A 19,706-nucleotide genomic window follows, 5' to 3' on the forward strand; every position below is an offset into this window, starting at 1 on the left:
CATTCCATCTTTGGGAAACATCTCTGAACCTTCTCTGCTGTGGCACCCCGGCTGTGGAATGAGCTCCCTAAAGAGGTTCGCTTGGCACCTACATTACATTCTTTTAGACGCCAGGTGAAGACCTTTTTATTTTCTCAGTATTTTAACAGTCTATAAATTAATTTTAACTTGTTTTAAATTTGTATTTTAAATTTGTATTTTTGCATTGCTGCTGTTTTATCTGGTTGAGCTTTTTTATATTGTATTTTATATTATGGTTTTATACTATTGTTTTATAATTGAATTGTCTTAATTTTGTAAACCGCCCAGAGAGCTTCAGCTATTGGGCAGTACTGAAATGAAATAAATAAATAAATATAAAAATCTTGGTATGCTGAAAGCTCTACTTTCATAGTAATACTGTTCTTATTACTATGATTATTCTCTTATTTCTGTTTTGTGTAACCCCTTCCCCCCTTCATATGTTTTAATGTGATTTTAGACTGTAAGCCTCTAGGCAGGGTATCGCTGTTTTATTTGTATATTTTGTACAGCACCAAGTACATTGTTGGTGCTATATAAATAAAATAATAATAATAATAATAATAATAATAATAATAATAATAATAATAATAATAATAATAATACTTAAGAGCTATCACTGTGCCAATCTTGGGGCCTTGCTAGACCTACCTTAAAATCCGGGCGGGTGGAGGGGCTGGCCAGCACTAGAAGTAGCACATGCTGTCACTCCTATCCACATGTTCGACGCAACGGGGTGAAGGAAACCCCTGTCATGTTGGATATTTTGTTTAATATCTTAAAGGGACCAGGTGCACAGAAGCACACCTCTGACTAAGCTAGGGTTTTTTTAATTAAAAACAGGGTTCCCCTCCCCTCCTGCCCCCGATTTACCCCCTGGCCGTGATTCCCCCCCCCCGTGATCTCTGATCCCCCCCATCCCCCATGGCTCCGATTCTCCCATCCCCCACAGCTCCAATTCCCCCCATCCTCCTGCGCTCTCCGGTTCCCCCCCCATCCCCATGGCTCCGATTCCCCCCAATCTCCAACCCCTGCCCTGATGGCCACAGCAAGTAATTGCGGTAGCTGGGGAAAGCGACAGACCGGTCTACACACCCGCGGTCTCAGGCTCAGTCCGAGACCGTGGGAAATACTGGGCCACAAGCGGTGCTGGTTACCCCAAGGCCAGGGAGGGTTGACCCCTGCCTGAGCCCGGGATCCCCTGTGCATCATCTGGATGCACAGGGATGAGCCCAGGCCTCGCACCGGGCTAAACCCTGGTCCAGCAACAGCCTTGATCTCTTTATCTTTAAAAATGAGGGAGCTGTGGGCAAGGAGGGTGTATTTTCCACATTTCTTTGAAGGTGAAAATGTACCCCTGGCCATGCCTACTCAGAAGTAAGAACATAGAGTCAAATGGAACCTCTCTCCCTCCCCTTTCTCAGTTGAGTGGAGAATTGCACCACCCTTCTCTTTTATTAGCAAGATCACCCTTAGACACACACACACACACTACAAAAAACAGGGTGGTTGATAGAATGCAGCCACAGAAATACACGGGAGGGAGGGGAGCATTTATTTCGCAGGGAGGAAAAATAATCCAGACTTTCTGTGCTCCAAAGAGAAATGAAACATGGAGGGTAAGAGCCGAGATGAGTGCAGGACGTGGACGACGACATGTGGGTACCCGGCTGCAAAACTGCATACCAGGCATTGGGAGTGTGCAATAAATCGCTGGTGTGATGGAGCCCTAAGAGTCATAGATTCCACTGATGTGCACTGGGAACATTCCGGGAAGTCTAAACATCACCAGATCCAGGCAACCAAATTCATTGCACTTGACATATTTATCTGGCAAACTTAACAAGTCCGCCTCTACTTATGCACTTTTGTTTCTTAAATGTGATACAAGATTGTACTCCCTTCATGCAAATCTCCCAACATCCCCTCCTCTTCAAATAGCAATGTCTAAGGTTAGTCCATGATCTGGTTGAGTCCCACAGGAAAGAAAGAAAGGGAGAGGAATTAATGATTGAGAGAGAAGGAAAAGAGAGAAAGAATAAATCCAGGATGTTTTTTCTCATCTTACTGACCATCTTGCCAGGTGATCACTGGATGCACTTTGTGGATTGGGTAAAAGAAGTATAAATGAACCCAACCAAAGTGAATCTTGGTTTTCACTCTCATCTCTTGCCTTTTATGCAGGTATCTTCTCTGGCCTGCAGCTGACTTTGTCTGGCCCAAGACAAGTGAGGCCTGGAGAGTCCTTCCAACTGACCTGTGGTGTCGTCGGCAACCCAATCAGTGATCACTACTGGAACTTTCTCCGGCAGCTTCCAGGGAAAGCTCCGGAATGGGTAGGTTTCATTCGGGATACTAAACAAAAAGGAACCACCCAGTACAATTCTACTTACAGTGGTCGAATCAACATCTCTAGGGACATCTCCAGAAATCAAGTGCACCTCCAGTTGACGTCTGTGTCTACTGGAGACACTGCAGTCTATTACTGTGCAAGAGAAGGTATCCCCGATGACTCACAATGCTGCAAACCATGACGAAAACCTCTGCTTCGGATTAGGAATGGACAGATTATTCCATTTCTGCTTGGTATTGCTTTACATGTGTTCACCCATAAATATTTTCTGCCCCGCTTCTGCATTAATTTCCACATTTGAAACAAAATATCAACATGGAAATGTGCATTTAATATAATTTTTTAAAGAATTTGATCTCAAAATTTGCATTTTTAAACATGTTTTTTTCTATCATATGCATTTGTAAACACATGTATTGTTACATGCTTTTTTGAGCAGACAACTGTTGCATATATATGGTGCTGATATTACATTATTAGAATTCTGCCCTTGTGTCCTGTTTGTGGGTCTCCCATCGACAGCTGGTGGGTCACTGTGTGAACAGAATGCTGGACCAGATGGACCCTTGGTCTGATCCAGCAGGGCTCTAACAGTCAGGAAAAACTTCCTAACTGTTAGAGCAGTATGACAATGGAACCAGTTACCTAGGGAGGTAGTGGGCTCTCCCACACTAGAGGCCTTCAAGAGGCAGCTGGACAACCATCTGTCAGGGATGCTTTAGGGTGGATTCCTGCATTGAGCAGGGGGTTAGACTCGATGGCCTTGTAGGCCCCTTCCAACTCTGCTATTCTATGATTCTATGATTCTTCTGATGTTCTTCCATTTGTCCATGCAAAACTCACGGCCACTGACAACAAAGTGACAGTGACTCAGCCTGGCTCTGAACCATGCCTTCTTCCTTTATAAGATTTTCGTACGGCCGATTACCAAAGTGTTTTCTGATATTATGCAAATTTTCTCACTGGCCCCCAATTCAAATAGCAGCCACAGGGAGTTTTGAGCCCCACTGTAGCTCAGAGAAAAAGCTGGGTCACTGACTTCAAGGATTTTTTTAAAAATTAATATTTTTCCTTTCTCACATTCAAAATGGCACCTTTATTCATTCCACTCTTCCTCCTGACCCTGCTCGCAGGTGGGTGTCTCAAAAACAAAACAAAAAAACCTTTCTGTGCCTCTTCCATTGCTCTTGAAATGAAATGTTCTGGCTGTCAGGCATTGGTCTGGATGATATTAAACAAAAATCAGCCTTGCATGTGGGTTTACTGAGCAAGGGTGTAACGTCTGGGACAATGCATTTCAGGTCTTTGGATGGGTATCCTGTCTAACACTGTTTTTTTCTTGTGTTCTCCTATATCACCATTCAGGTCCTTCCTCCCAGCTCCAGTTAAAGGAATCTGGACCAGGAGTACTGAGGCCAGGAGAGACCCTCACACTGACCTGTACAGTCACGGGGGGCTCTGTCACAAGCAGCTACTATTGGAATTGGGTACGACAGACTCCTGGGAAAGGGTTGGAATGGATGGGGTACTGGACTGGGAGCACACGCTATGCTGCAGCTTTCCATGGCCGAATCACCATCTCGGTGGACCCTTCCGAAACAAAGTACTTTCTCCAGCTGAGCTCTGTGACAGCTGCAGACACCGCCATGTATTACTGTGCCAGAAGCACAGAGAGACAGATTAAAGGAGGACCTGTACAAAAAGGGGAAGTGGGTTGTAGCAGTGCTGTGAGGATGATGTAATGCAGATCCCTGGCTTCATGCATTCCTTCCATGCATAGGCCTAAGACATGGAGGGCAAGGCGAGGCTGCTTCCCTTGACCCCACCTCTGCCATTGCATGGTACAATGGCCAATCCCCTAATGCCTGTGCATAGAAGGGGGAGAATGCATTAATAAAATTATAGCTTCCAAGTCATGCGAGGTACTGGTTCCTCTCTATTTGGCCCTGGTTAGGCTTCATCTTGTGTATTGCATCCAGTTCTGGGCTCCACACTTCAAGAAGGACGCAGACAAGCTGGAGCGTGTTCGGAGGAGGGCAACGAGGATGATCAGGGGTCTGGTAACAAAGCCCTATGAAGAGAGACTAAGGACTCATCTACACCAAGCACGATATTCCACTATGAAAGTAGTATGAAAGCAGTATATAAAAGGCAGGAGCCACATTATTGCTTTACAGCAGTAACGAAATGCACTGACAACAGTTGGGGCCCATTGACACATGCCATTTACCACTTTCATACCACTATATCCTGCTTGGTGTGACTCCTGTCTTTTATATACCGCTTTCATACCACTTTCATACTGCAATATCCTGCATGGTGTAGGTGAGCCCTGAAAGAACTGGGCATGCTTAGCCTTGAGAAGAGAAAAATGATGTATTTGTCTGTGGATTCAATGTATGAGATATATTAACTTAGAACAAAGAAATGAATTTGACTATTACGTTAAATGTATTAAACAAGGAGAGAATATAATTCACATCTCTGATGTGTAGAGAGCCGAAAACATACCTTAACCTTGTTTTATGTTTCCCTTTTTCTTTTCTTTTTAATTTGTTTTTATTGTCTTCTTTTCTTTTTTCACTTCCTTTTCTTTCCTTGTGTGTTCATTTTCCTTAGACGTAATGTCTTTATGCAACGCTTTTATGTCATGTATGTTTATGAAACAATAAAAAATTGTTTTTTTTAAAAAAAAAGGAAATAGGGAATGTTCTCCCTTGGTACACACTCAGCTCATAGGGACATACAGGTGATGCAGGCCTCCCTCCCAACCCCCAAATTTATGGCACTGAGCCAGGCAGCTTCAATGGCCACCTTATGCCTCATCCTCAATGCCTCTGAACCCCACCTCGATTTACACTACACAAAACAAAAGCATTATCGAAAATTAGGGTGGTGGCAGCTAACTCATTTGGCACATCTTTTCATAGGATGGGGCTGAGGGTAGGGTGACCCTAGGGAAAGGAGGACAGGGCTCCTGTATCTTTAACAGTTGTATTGAAAAGGGAATTTCAGCAGGTGTCGTTTGTATGCATGCAGCACCTGATGGAATCCCCTCTTCATCACAACAGTTACATCTGCAGGAGCCGTGCCCTCTTGGCCAGATACAAAAGAGGGCAGGGCTCCTGCTGCTTTAACTGTTGAAGAGGGAATTTCACCAGGTGCTGCATGCATACAAACGACACCTGCTGAAATTCCCTTTTCAATACAACTGTTAAAGATACAGGAGCCCTATCCTCCTTTTCATATGGTCACTCTATCACAACAATTAAAACTGCAGGAGCCCTGCCCTCTTTAGCTTACCCTACCCTGCTTACCCTACCCTGTGCCTGTTGGCATTCTCTTCCCCTCCTTATTGTTTTACTATGATTTTATTAGATTGTAAGCCTATGCGGCAGGGCCTTGCTATTTACTGTTTTACTCTGTACAGCACCATGTACATTGATGGTGCTATATAAATAAATAAATAAATAAATAATAATAATAATAATAATAATAGCTAGAGTGACCAGATTCAAAAGAGGGCAGGGTTCCTGCAGCTTTAACTGTTGTGATGAAGAGGGAATTTCACTAGGTGCTGCATGCGTACAAATGACAGCTGCTGAAATTTCTCTTTCAATGCAACTGTTAAAGAAACAGGAGCCCTGTCCTCTTTTCCATTTGGTCACCCTAGCTGAGGGAATACCAGGCAGTGTCATCACCCATCCCTGCTGTTCCATACCACTGCTTGATCCCATCCAGTTTTAGGGGTAAGGCTGGGAGCTTCACCAGAGGGCAAAAGACAGCCTGTACATCTCCTCCTTATGACTTGTAGGACATTGTAAATTGGTTTTATCTGGTTTTATCTGAGTGACTGTAGGTGTCCAGAAGAGGGAGCTGTCTAACAATCTGGAAGAAATTGAGAGATGATGGAGGCCCAACAAAACTACAGACTTCAGCTAGGCAGCCATGAACACGAATCCCATTGCCTGAGCTATGCACTCACCAGAAGGGAGAGCTCAATGTTATCTTGTAGCACCAGAGTGCCTATGGCTATGAATCATTTCTTTCAAGAAGGGCATACAGGAGGAAGTCTCCTGTCAAATTTTGGGTGGTGAGATTTAGAAGAGCTTTTGTCCCTGAACCATGTTATGATGTTGTTAAGGGCAAGGGTCCTGCAGGTGGCAGCCTTGCTCCGGAAGAAGCCTCTGTACGCAAACCGCACAAGAACGGGAATTCAGTTAACTCAACATTGTGAGACCCTTTATAGAAAGACCGTAAGAAGAACCCTGCTGGATCAAACCAAAGGTCCATCTAGTCCTTCGCTCGGTTTGCACAATGGCTAACCAGCTGTCAATCAGGGTCCCACAAGCAGGCAACAGCATCCCCCATCCATGTTCCCCAGCAACTGGTATATAAAGGCTTTTTGCCTCTGATACTAGCAGGGTATTTCCTAAAACTGAAAAAGCAATTCATCACACGTATCAGCATTCACTCCTTTCATTTACTCAAATATTTAGAATGCTCAGGGCCATATTCCTGCTGCTGCCTTGGGCACTTGAGCACAGTCTTAGGGGTAAGGCTGTGAGATACACCAGAGGGCAAAAGACAGCCTGTACATCTCCTCCTTATGTCTTGTAGGACATTGTAAATTATGTAACTGATTTTTGACTGATGCCCAATGGGCACCTCTGGCATTTTCCATTAGCAAGCCATTCTGGTGGAGTAGAATCGTACCCCCGTGTCAATACAATAGAACTCTTTTCTGCTCAGATATACTATGCTGGCCACAACTGGGGTGAGGCTTGAAACCAAGTCTAGCCATCAAACTTCACCAGCTGACCCAACACACTGAGCCATGGGATCCAACTGAAGTCCTGAAAGGACACTGTTGTTTTCACACTATTGTCATTGGTCAAAAAAGAGGAAGAATTATAAAGCTATGTTTCCCCATCTCCAGACTGAACCAGACGGAATTTTCACATTGTTCTTAACAGGTTCTGAGAAGTGATATGGGTTTTTGTTGAGCTATGCATCACTGTGGGGGTTTCATCTCGGGAACAGCGATGAACTATTCTACAAACATGTTGTCCGCTGGTTCTGCATTGCTCTTAGAGGATGGACAGTAAATCCACAGCCGATGAGCTGCATCCAAAGCTTCTAACAAAGGCAGGACAAAAAGGTTGGCTGTCTCAAAGGACTTTCTGACAAACTGAGAGGAAAGGAAGTTTTTGTCAAGACTCAATTCATTGGGCATGATGGGATGGTAGTAGCACAGTGGTACATTCCTATGCAAAAACCCCTTGGAGAGTAACTGGGGAAATCACCAGATATAATCCATTAATTATGTCTGGGACAGAAGTTAGAAGTAGGGCTGTGCATGCTCCCCCAAACCTCTTTGTATCCCGATCCGGACCGTCCAGATCGGGCCTGAACTGGTTCGGATCGATCCGGAACCCCCCCCCAACCCACTCCGGAACCAGATCCACAGTGAGATCAGGAGGTCTGGATCAATATTCGGACGCCATTTTGCCCCCCCCCATTCCCCACTTAACTCCCTCCGTGGTGGATGGCGGAGGCAGGTAAGGGGGAAGGGGGAACAAAATGGCATCCAAATAAGCCCCCTCCACCTTCCCCACCTTCCCTGGCTCCGCCGTCCGCCACCACACAGACCATGGCAGTGGCGGGCGGCGAAGCCAGGTAAGCCCCCTCCCCTCCTCCCCCCTTCCGTGGCTCCACTCCCGTCACCACATGGACTGTGGTGGTGGCAGACAGTGGAGCCAGGTAAGCCCCCCCTTTCCCCACTTACCTGCCTCAGAAGCTTTGGAACGGTCCGAATCTATTCGGACCATTCCGAACTGCTTCAGGTCAATCCGGACCTCCCCCGACCCACTCCAGAACTGGGGTTAGCAGGTCCAGATTGGCCCACTTTGCTTCGGATTCAGGGATCCGAAATGGAGCGGAGCACTCCCCTAGTTAGAAGCCTTGACATGGAATGAATGGATGTTGTTCTGCCTGTCAGTTGCATATTGTAAATTCTCTAAAGCATAGAAAAAAATGGCTAGATCTGACCCAGGTATCCATCCATTCCAGTATTTTGTTTCAAAGGATGGCCACTCAGATGCCTTTGATAGCTTCACAAGGAGGGTGAGAATGGGAGGGCATTCCACTGCTATTTGCACCCAGCTACTCATGCTCTTGAGGTAGATTGCTCTTGAATATGGGCATTTCATTTAGCTATTATAGGAAAGTAATGACTAATGTTTCACATTGATCGTATTGGGACCAAAGTGCAACTAATTTAGTCTGTATAAAACCCAATGTTTTATGGAATGATAGGCACTGAAGACACTTTTGCATACTCAAAGTTTACGATCAGTAGATGAAATAATGTTAATGGGTGAAATCCAATTATGTTCATCCAACAATAGAATGGGCAGTGGTAGAACAATGGATTCCTCTTCACTCCTACATGCTCTCAAAATCTGCTCTGCAGGGTTGGGGGCCCCTCCAGAGAAGTTCTGAGTTGTGTGCAGGGACGGGTGCTTCCAGATGAGCTGTTATTATTCAATCACCCTGCTTCATACATGGAATTTTACAGGGTATCTGGGTGTCACCATCTTCCATTTCTAACCCTCCTGTGTTTTCCTAACTGCTTATTTCATTTTTTTTTCCTTACCACAGAAAATCTGTTATGGAAAGAAAGACAGACGCCACAGCTAGACAGGGCGATCCCCGGAATCGTTCCTGTGCATCCACATGACGCACAGGGGATCCCGGGAGCAGGGAGGGATAATCCCTCCCTTGCCCCAGGATCTTGCCCTAGCCTTTGAGCTCGCTTTTTCCACAGTCTCGAGCTGATCCCGAGACCGCAGAATGGGCGGGCATCACGATTTGTCCCAGCTCCTCATGGTTACTCACGAGGAGCCAGGACCCGCGCACAGGGCGCAGAGCTCCTCAGGAGCTCTGTGCCCGTCAGGGGTGGGATGGAGGGAGCGGGAAAAATTGTAAAAAAACAAACAAACTTACCTTTTGCGCATGAGCGCTCCTCTCCTTTAAGGAAAAAAAAACCAAAATGGCGGGTGCGACGTCCTCCCCCTCCGAGGTTCTTGCATGCTGCATGTAAACAGAGGGGGAGATCTTGCGATAAAAATATTGCAAGATCTTCACCCCTCCATCACACTACACAGCGCTGTGAAGGCGTCCTGAAGGCGCTTGCGTGCACCTCCAGGGCACCCCGAAAGTCTTTGTGTAGATCCTGCCTACGTACCTGAACAGAAGAGGCAGAGGCGGCGGCCGCGCATCACCCCTCGCGGGGACGGGGCGAAAAGTTCCCGGGCTCGACGGCTTCGCTGGGGAGTCCTTGCCGCCACCGCCACCGCCCACATCCCCGCCGGCCTCCTGCTGCCGGCGAAAGAGCCCCCCGGGTTGGAGAGCTCGGCGGAAGAAGCTCTTCAGGTAGGTCTAGCTGAGGCCAGAGAAGCCCTACAGTGACTTCTGGCTGGGAGCACATGGAGCTTATATGTCTGGAAGCCACTATCATTTCAGTCACTTGCCAAAATCTTGAATTCTCTCTTCCTGCCCCAGTAAGAACTCCTGACTGAGCAAGCTGTATGGTTTTTGTGAGGCTGTTACATAACTGTGAAATGTGGGTGCATAGTACTGGCAAGTATCCTGTAATGCAGAAATAAGTCCCACCTCAAAACCCTTCCAGCAGTAGCAAACTCGTTCTCTATTTTCTTTTGGGATCTTTTTGAGGAAAACATAAGATACCTTTTCAAAAGTTATCAGGAGTGTGCCATCAGTTTCTTCCACATCTTGGATTGGATCCAGAGTAAGTTAATTAAAATTAGGTCCCATTGAGATCAATGGGGAAAGTTAGTTAGGATAAAACTCAGTCCCACCTATTTAAATGGGAATTGAAGTTCAACTTAACTGCAGTGCAATCCTCCATGTGTCTCCTTGGAATGAAGCCCCATTGAGCTCAGTTGGACTTACTCTCAAGTAAGTGTATCTAGGGTTCACAGCTTTAGTTTGGTCCAACTCTTCATCTCCATGAAATAAAATAGTCATGGTTACCCTTCACTTCAAGACTCCATTCTTGGAGTAGTATCTTTGATATTCTTCCTCATACGCTTTTCCATTCATGTTTTCGTATGGGATTGCATCACTGTGCCTATGGGGTAGCAGTGGCACAGTGACTGAAGCCTATACAAAATCTTCTGTATTTAGAAACAAAGGACACAGCAGAACTGGGGAAGAATAAAAGTCCATGTCATGTATCCGGCATAGTGGTGTTAACACATTGATCATGAACGTTAGGTTGGGGGGTTGGGGGACAAAAATGCCATAAACAAATATTTCACTCATTCCTTTTAAATATAAGCTCCTGTAAAGCCAATTGTGAGGTTCTTGAACATATGCTCCAGTCTTTTTTATATATCTGCATACTGTTCCACAAACATCTGAGTAGTGGCTCTTTTACTAGTGGTTAAAAGCACGAGTTGTGAGCTGAAGAGTGGGGGGGTTAAGAGAGAGAGAGAGAGAGAGGAGATTGTCCAAGTCTTGTCCATAATTTAAATTCATTTATAGACATCTACCAACTACTTTCCCCCAACAGAGATCTTAGAAAGACACAAGGAACACACCATTGGGAAATAACAGGCCAGCTCATACAGAAAAATCAGTAAAAGTTAGAGAAGAAACAGAGGGTCAGCATTGGCACCTCACCTGCTGATGGTCCTGAAGTTTCCAGGAGAAAACTCATGTTGTTCTCTTCTCTCTCAAAGGAGAACTGCTTTTATATCCACCCATCTTGTGAATAATGAATAATTTAGATTAACACCCAAGTTCGGTGCTCCGTGTTGAGTTGTCTCTTTGAAAACCAACAGGTGTTGGGGGCATAAGCACATTAATCAATCTCTCCCTCTCAACAACAACACAAATATATTCCCATACTTCTTTCTGATCATCTATTTTGATGACTTTACACAATTTCCTATGTAACTCAGCACTGAGTGTTCCCTTCCCAACCTTTCACTCTGTGTGTGTGTGTTGCTTTACCTCCCAAGATGTCATATCTCTTGTGAATGTCCTATGCATCTCTAAATGTTCAAAGTTAGGTTGTCACCCAGAAGCCAAAAGAGTATGGCACATAATGGACTCTCTCTCTCTCTCTCTCTCTCTCTCTTGGCATCCAAAATTATTCTTGGGCAGGAAATCCATTCAAATTCTGTTTCCTACCACAGTTGACTCAGGAAGCTGATAAAAGCCCACAAGGTTGGTTGGGCAGATGGGATGAAATGAGAGAAAGAAAATGAAGAGATAATACTGGTTGTTCGGGGGTATTTTCTTAGTTCGTTGTTTGGGGTGAGGCAATTGGAAGGAAGAGAACTTCCCCTCCACCTGTTTTCATGAAAATGTGCTAGATGCACACTGGAGTGTACAGAATGGAAATTAGGGCAATTTACACAATTATGTATGAGGTGGAAAAGGTGGTTTTCTTCTCCATGTTCATGTGACGAAAACAACAGAACGAAAGAAGTCAGACCAACAGCAGTAGAATATGGGCTACCTGGAAAAATTGATGTCTGCCTCTCTCTTTTCACCACATTTTGTTAGCACTTAGTTGCCTACATATTAGGGATGTGCATGGACCCCCCCCCCCCAATCTGCTCTGCACCTGATCCGCAAATTCCTGATCAGGTCCGCTCTGCCCCGCGTCGAGCCGCCTATGGTCCATTCCACTCCGCTGCGGAGCTCCGGATCCGAATCGGAGCTCCACAGTGGCAGCGGCAGTGCCAGGTAAGGCCCCCTCCCTCCCCCCCTTACCTGCATCCGTCGCAGTCTGGTGGCTGCTTCAACTGAGCCCGAGGACTCAAACAGGAAGACCGGGACGCAGCCGTGGCCTGGTCTTCTGGTTTGAGTCCTCGGGCTCAGGTGAAGCTGCTGCCGGAACGCGACAAACTCAAGTAAGACCCTTCTCCCTGGCCCCCTTACCTTGCTCTGGCACCGCACGGACTGTGGTGGCGGCACCAGTGCCAGGTAAGGCCCCCCTCCCTCCTCCACCCTTACTTGCATCCGTCGTGTTCCGGCAGTGGCTTCACCTGAGGCCGAGGCTCAAAATGGAAGAGCAGGATGCGATTGTGGCCTGGTCTTCCAGTTTGAGCCTCAGCCTCAGTTGAAGTCACCGCCAGACCGTGACAGAGGCAGGTAAGCCCCCTCTCCTCTGCCCCTTACCTGGCTCTGCCGCCATCACCACATGGACTGCGGCAGCGCCAGGTAAACCCCCACTTACCTTTTTTTCGGAGCTCCAGAACGAGGCGAAGGATCCGCTTGGTCTCAATCCTCTTCACCTCGATCCACAGCCCCCCGACCCGCTTCATCTCCGCCTTTGTCTGAGGCGAATCAGAACACCTCGCTATTGCTTCTACACTCTGAAGCGAAGTGGAGCACAGCCCTACTACATATCGGCTTTTGCTATAAGCAACAACAAAAAATCATCAAATTCTGTAACAAATGCAAATATACATTAGCCAATTTTACTAGGGTGTCCATATGAAAAAGAGGACAAGGCTCCTGTGTCTTTAACGGTTGCATTGAAAAGGGAATTTCAGCAGGTGTCATTGGTACCGTATTTTCCGGAGTATAAGACGACTGGGCATATAAGACGACCCCAAACTTTTGATAAGATCTGCCTGGGTTAAAAAGTCATCTTATACTGGGCTCCGGATCCGAATCGGAGTATTTTCCGGAGTATAAGACGACTGGGCGTATAAGACGACCCCCAACTTTTGAGAAGATTTTGCCTGATTTCTTCCCCATTGTAAAGGATTGAACTTCCTCTCCTAGAGGCTATTGGCAGCAAGAGCTTGAAGCAAAACGTTGCTGGTATTTTTGGAGGCCCACCTCTTTTTGTCTTTGGCCCTGCCTCCTTGACCTTTGACCCACCACCGACCACTGGAAGGCACCTTGCTCATGGCCCATTCAAATCTGGCACAGGCTCTGCAAGGCTTAAATCCCATAATTGAGTCTTTTACCTGGGAGCATAGCATGGACGAAATGTCCAGCAATCTGGAAGATCATGGGTGAGGTGGTGAAAGAGGCCCTCTTAAGACCAAACAAAATCAAAGAGTTGGGTTGGCTCAGGGCCAGTAGGCAGCTGGGCACAACAACTCCACTGTCTGGGCATCACAATGCCTGTGGCTAAGAATGTCCATTTGCTTTCCTATTTGCCTTATAAGACATTTCCTACACAAGACGTTTATTGTGTACTTGTCATGTTTTTGGGGGGTGGGGTGTTTCTTTAGATGATGCTGTGACTCTCCAGCTTCTGTGTCTAAACAGCAGTTTTATGGCAAGTTTTTCCCCTCCTTTTTTTAGAACAGGGAAAATGTGGTATTATTTGTGAATGTGAAATGATTGAGCTGTTCCACTATATAGCAGTAACACCTAGGGATTGTGTAGCAAAGCAGGAAAGGAAACAATCTTTGTGTAGTTCTCATATTTCAATTCTGCGATGAAAACAAAAGTAAATACAGCGGTTTAATGGCCTCATGTTGAAAAGCTCAAAGTTGCTATGCAATGCATTGTATTTAATTGATACATTGATTTTTTTGTTTTGTTTTAAAGAGCAAGAAAAGACCAGATGCTTTCTTTCTTTATTTATTTATTTTGGTGCGTTTCTGTAGCACCCAGTTGTGGAAATCCCTGTTAAAAGTAGGGTGTTGACATTAGGGTGTTGAGATTTAGCAGAAATGTTGTTCCTCAACTGTTCTGTTGGGACGTAAAAAAAGCCCTGCTGGTTCAAGCCAAAGGCCTAACAAGGCCAGGATTTGTATCCAATGGATCGCTTATGAGAAGCTCCCAAGCAGGACGTGATGGCAAACGCACAGGGCGCCCCCCCATGTGTTCCCCCCTCATGTGTGCATAGGAACACTGCGTCTGATCCTAGAGATAGCACATAGCCATGAGGCCTGGAAGCCATTGGTAGCCTAATTCACTTTGAATTTGTCTAATCCCCTTCCAAATGCGTCCAGGTTGGTGGCCATCACCACGTCTTGTGTTAGTGACTTTTTCTTAGGATGTATCATTTGTTATGATGTTGCTAAGGGAGTCGCACGTTAGAGACAAAGCAAAGGTAGCTGTAGTGAAAGAGGTCCTTGTATATTTTATTCGCCAAGCTGAGTGCAGCCCTTCTCTGGAAGAGTGTGTGTCAAGGCAGCAAACTGGAAAAGAAGAGGAACCAAGTTAACATGTCACTTGGACACCCTTCTTCTGGAAAATCAACAGAAGGAAATGTGTTCAAGCTGAAATGCTGGGTTTTCCCCCACACATTTATGACTGCTCCCCACACCCCTTTCCTTTGACAGTTTCTGAGAATTCCCAGAGATTCAATCCTGCTCTACTCACAGGAGCCACAGATGAACCTAATGAAAACCTGAGAGTGAAAAAATAAGTAAAAGACAAGACAAGTTCAAGATTGACACAATGTGCTGTAAATACAACTCTGCATCTCTTGAGTGTGAGGGTCACCCTCTGAAACCAATTCTCCCAAGCGAAGAGGAAAGGGAGTTTTTGTCAAGGCTCTAGTCATTGTGCTTGGGACGGCACTGTGGTACATGCCTGTGCAAAAACCCCTTGAGAAAGCTGAGACCATGCCAGGTTTGTGACGTTAACTATGTCTAGGCCAGATGTTTGAAGTAGGGGTGTGCACGGACCCCCCACTCCGCTTCACTTTAAGATCCGCCATTTTCGGATCGGCCCGCTCCGCCCCGCCCCCACTCCGCCTGTGCCCACTCCGCTCCGCTCGGAGCTCCGGATCCGGATCGGAGCTCCGGTCCCCCGCCATGGGGCGGTTACCGGGCCCTGCCACCATCGCCGCCCATGCGGTGACAGCGGCAGAGCCCGGTAAGGAGGAGGGGGGCCTTACCTGCCTCCGTCCGTGGTCTGTCGCCGTCTTCAATTGAGCCCGTGGTTCCACCAGGAAGTCTGGGCCGCAAGTGCGGCCCAGACTTCCTGCTGGAACCACGGGCTCAATTGGAGATGCTGACGGACCGCAGACGGAGGCAGGTAAGGGAGAGGAGGGCGGGGGGCGTTACCGGGCCCTGCTGCCGTCGCCGCATGGGCGACAGCGACAGCAGCAGAGCCCGGTAAACCCCACTTACCTTTCCGGCGGAGCTCCGGATCGAGGCGAAGGATCCGCCTTCACCTCGATCCTCTTCGCCACGCTCCGCCGGCCCCCCAATCCTCTTCGCCTCCGCCTTAAGGGCAGGCGAAGCCCCCCGCTCCGCTACTGCTTCTCCGGTCCGATTAGAAGCGGAGCACATCCCTAGTTTGAAGCCTTAACATGAAATGAACGGCCGTTGATCTGTCTCTCCTTTGCACATTGTGAATTCTCTAAAGCACAGAGGGAACTGCTGGATCCAACCCAGGTCCAACCCATTCCACCATTCTGTTTCAAAAGTCAGCCACCCAGATGCCTTTGATAGCTTCACAAGTAGGGTGAGCAGGCAAGAGCCTCCCACTGTTATTTGCACCCAACGCTCATACTTTTGAGGGACATTACTCCTAGATAGGGAGGTTTCATTCACCTACCGTGACTAATAGTCCCTGACAAATTTGTTCCATGGATTTGTCTGTTCCTGTTCTTAACTGTCTTGCTTTCAAAGAAAGAAGAGATCACTCACTTTTCATAGACCTCAAATCACAGGCTGCATACTAAAGAACAAGCAAATCAAGAAATGAGTAGGGAAATAGAAGTTACCACAAGAATAGTTTGACGTTGGGGTCTAGAGCTCCAACCTGAAATAGCGAAGACTTAAAATTTAACCCCATCCTTTCCTATTACCACTGCTATTTTATGCCATCTAACCAGTACAGTGTGCATTTTATTTTAGAAACCTACATTTTAGAACACTTCTCCCCACATGAACCTACCCGCACACTGTGCTCAACATCTAACGTCCTCCTCTGAGTGCCTACTCCGAGGGAAGCTCAGAGGATGGCAACAAGGGAGAGGGCCTTTTCAGTGGTGGCCCCCTAATTATGGAATCATCTCCCCGATGAGGCTCGCCTGGCACCAACGCAACATATGCTAAGTTTTTTTTTTTAATGGACCCCAGAACTGTTGTTGTTTAAATGGATACTGTCGTTTTATACTGTTGTTTTTATATTTTTGATAGTTTAAAATTTGTATACTTTTTAATGTTCACTGTTTTTAAATTTTGTAAACTACCCAGAGAACTTCGGCTATGGGGCGGTATATAAATTTAATAAATTAATAAATTGAATAAATAAATAAATAAATAAATATATTCTGAAAATATTCAATCCCCCTCTGCTGATGTAGAAACGTTGGAAAGGCCTTTTAAGCAGGATTTCTGTCCGCATAAGGACAGGTATGACATGTTCTGGCGATGTATTAGACTCATAGATAGGCTCTTCATTCATTGCTTTTATGGAATATCCTTTGTTTTTAGGGAATGAGATAGACACTGAAAATAATTTTGCATTCTCAAAAATTCTTAATAAATAGTTGGTATTAATGTTTATGTTTAGAGAAATGAGCATCCTGGAATAATTCAATTCTATACGGTCCAGTGCTCAAATTATTTGGGCATGTGTGTGTGTGGAGAGGAGTGTTATATGTGCTTTTTATACTGTATTTTGTAATTGTGCTTTTAACATGTTGGTTGTTTTATTATGGCTTTAACTTTTGTGAACCGCCCAGAGAGCTTCGGCTATTGGGCGGTATAGAAATGTAATAAATAAATAAATAAATAAATGTATTGACATACCTCTTAACTACTGTTTTAAGAAACATTAACACCTTTTTTTTTTGACAGGAGCCATGAGAGAGAAGGCTTGTTGTTTTCATTAATGGCTGCCCTACTTTTCTCCTCATACATTGAGCCCTGCCTCAGACTAACAGAGATTCAGTGACAAATCCCAGAGGCTGCCAAAACCATGGCAAATAGTGACCATCCAAGATGGAGAAAGTAGTGATAGCCCATGGCAGGTTGCCATATATGGCTGGTGGAGTGCATTCAGGAACTCTCTGTGCGAATTCTCCATGAGGCAGCAGCATGGGAAACAGGTGACCCCTTCCAATAGCCAGTCCTGTCATTGGATTTTGCACATCTCTGTAGCATTGTGTAAGATGGACTGGTAGCTCTCACAGTGAAATGAGCCCTATCAAAAACTTTGAGCTTGCAGTCTTCATCCACAAAAATGTCATATTGGAAAGATCTACAAGGAATTTCAAGAACTAAGAGGTATAACAAGGTCTGGGAAGTAGCACTAATTTTGTTATAAAATTGACTCAAGGGTTTTGTATAGTAACAGGACAATAGAAAACAGATACTTTTGCTGCCTAGAGGGGGACTTTTATCACTTACATCAGCGGTTCTCAACCTGTGGGTCGCGACCCCTTTGGGGGTCAAACGACCCTTTCACAGGAATAGCCTAAGACCATCGGAAAACACATATTTCCGATGGTCATTTATTTGTAATTAGAAATAAATATTTCACAATATATAATTACATATTGTTTTTGTGATTAATCACTAATTATGTTCAATTTGTAACAATGAAAATACATCCTGTATATCAGATATTTACATTACGCTTCATAACAGTAGCAAAATTACAGTTATGAAGTAGCAATGAATAATTTTATGGTTGGGGGTCACCACAACATGAGGAACTGTATTAAAGGGCCGCGGCATTAGGAAGGTTGAGAACCACTGACTTATATGAATAAAGACACTAATACACGGTTCCAAAAGCCTTCAGTAATATTTGGCTTACTTAAGAAGCAAACCTCTTTGAAATATAATGCCTATGTCTATACTTGCATTTTTAATATCTGTTTAAATTTTTTTATTCATTTTTCATGGTTATGTTTTGTACTAAATCTCCATATGTTGTTTGAATTACTGTGTATTTTTTATTTTTCCCCTCTCCCCCTTTTTTCTTTCCCCTCCTCTTCTCTTCCCCTCTTTATTAGTTTTACTCTATATGATAGATTCTGCAATCTGCCACCAACCATGGAACCACAGAAGCAAGGAAGAGGCCCCATTAAAGGACCATGTTTCTTCTATAACCCCATCTATTTTTTAAATAGTTTTTATTTGAATTTTATTACACATACAATAATCACGTTACATCAACAAAATATGCCACAATAATAAAATTTAAAAACTAGATAAAGTAATATAGGACCATCTCGTGCACACACACACACCTGGGACCCTTATTCTCCTTTCCAAAATTGTAATGTATCCTGCGACAGTTTACTCCCTTTCCCTTTTTCCATTACAAATTTAACAAATGGACTCCAAACCTCATCAAAGTCATTTCGTTTCAATAATCCTCTCTTAACTTTAATACTACATGTAAGTTTGTCATTAATAGACTTCTTTGTACCATTCTTCTATTTGATAATCCCTTTGTTCCTTCCAATTCCTGGCAATTATTAATATAGCTGCAGTTAATAAATTGTTTATTAATTCTTTACTATTTTGTGTACATTTAACCCCTTCATGCATTGATAACAGTGCTGTCCTTGGCTCTAACTTAACCTTCCATCCCATTATATCATTTATCTCTTTGAAAACCATTTGCCAAAACCTCTGAATAACTTCACAAGTCCACCACATACGGAAATAAGTGCTTTTTTCCTAACAACCTCTCCAACAATATACAGAATACTTTTTATCCATTTGGTGTAGTCTTACTGGTGTTAAATACCACCTCCATATCAATTTATACTAATTTTCCTTTATTCTTACCAACATAGTCTTTAATAAACGTTGGTTCCACATCTTTTCCCACTCATAACTACTCAACTGTATAACCCCATCTAAAAAGCAGCATATCTTTATGCTGATAGGACCATGGGGAAAACTCTGAATGGATGTCCTATCTCAATACTTAGATAGGAGCACTATTCTGGAATCCTCTTAGATTTTGCCAAGCCATATATCATGGTGCATATAGCTGGCCCTCCCACAGCGATGTATGTTGTGTCAAAAACCTGCTCAGACCATCAACGAACAGTTGGGTCAAATTGCTGGTGCTTAATCTTTTATTCTGTTTCATATTTAAACATTCTTATTACACAACATTTAGGTGTGTGTGAGAGAGAGAAAAGAAATTTATTTTTAGCAGGGATTTATACAGGCTTGCAATAATAACATATACACCTAGCGAGAATTGTGCTCAACAGGACTTACTTCTGAATTCACACGGACAGGATTTCAATGATTTTTGGTACACATGTGCACACCCAGTGTGACTTTCATTTCCAAATTTGGGAATTGGCCTCCCTGATGTGGTGAAGGTTGTCTCC

At 44.7% G+C, this 19,706-nt stretch overlaps 2 gene segments (V, D, J or C); both read left to right on the forward strand.

Moving 5' to 3' along the window:
• Positions 1-1,652: 1,652 nt before the first annotated feature.
• Positions 1,653-2,555, forward strand: LOC134405983 (immunoglobulin heavy variable 4-59-like). The segment is given in 2 exon segments: positions 1,653-1,683; positions 2,206-2,555. Coding segments are annotated over 2 exon segments (381 nt in total).
• A 900-nt stretch (positions 2,556-3,455) lies between these two features.
• LOC134405984 (immunoglobulin heavy variable 4-59-like) lies at positions 3,456-4,116 on the forward strand. The segment is given in 2 exon segments: positions 3,456-3,507; positions 3,740-4,116. Coding segments are annotated over 2 exon segments (423 nt in total).
• The last annotated feature ends 15,590 nt before the right edge of the window (positions 4,117-19,706 follow it).

The sequence above is a fragment of the Elgaria multicarinata genome, chromosome 11, assembly GCF_023053635.1.
Source record: "Elgaria multicarinata webbii isolate HBS135686 ecotype San Diego chromosome 11, rElgMul1.1.pri, whole genome shotgun sequence".
In the NCBI taxonomy this organism is placed as follows: domain Eukaryota; kingdom Metazoa; phylum Chordata; class Lepidosauria; order Squamata; family Anguidae; genus Elgaria; species Elgaria multicarinata.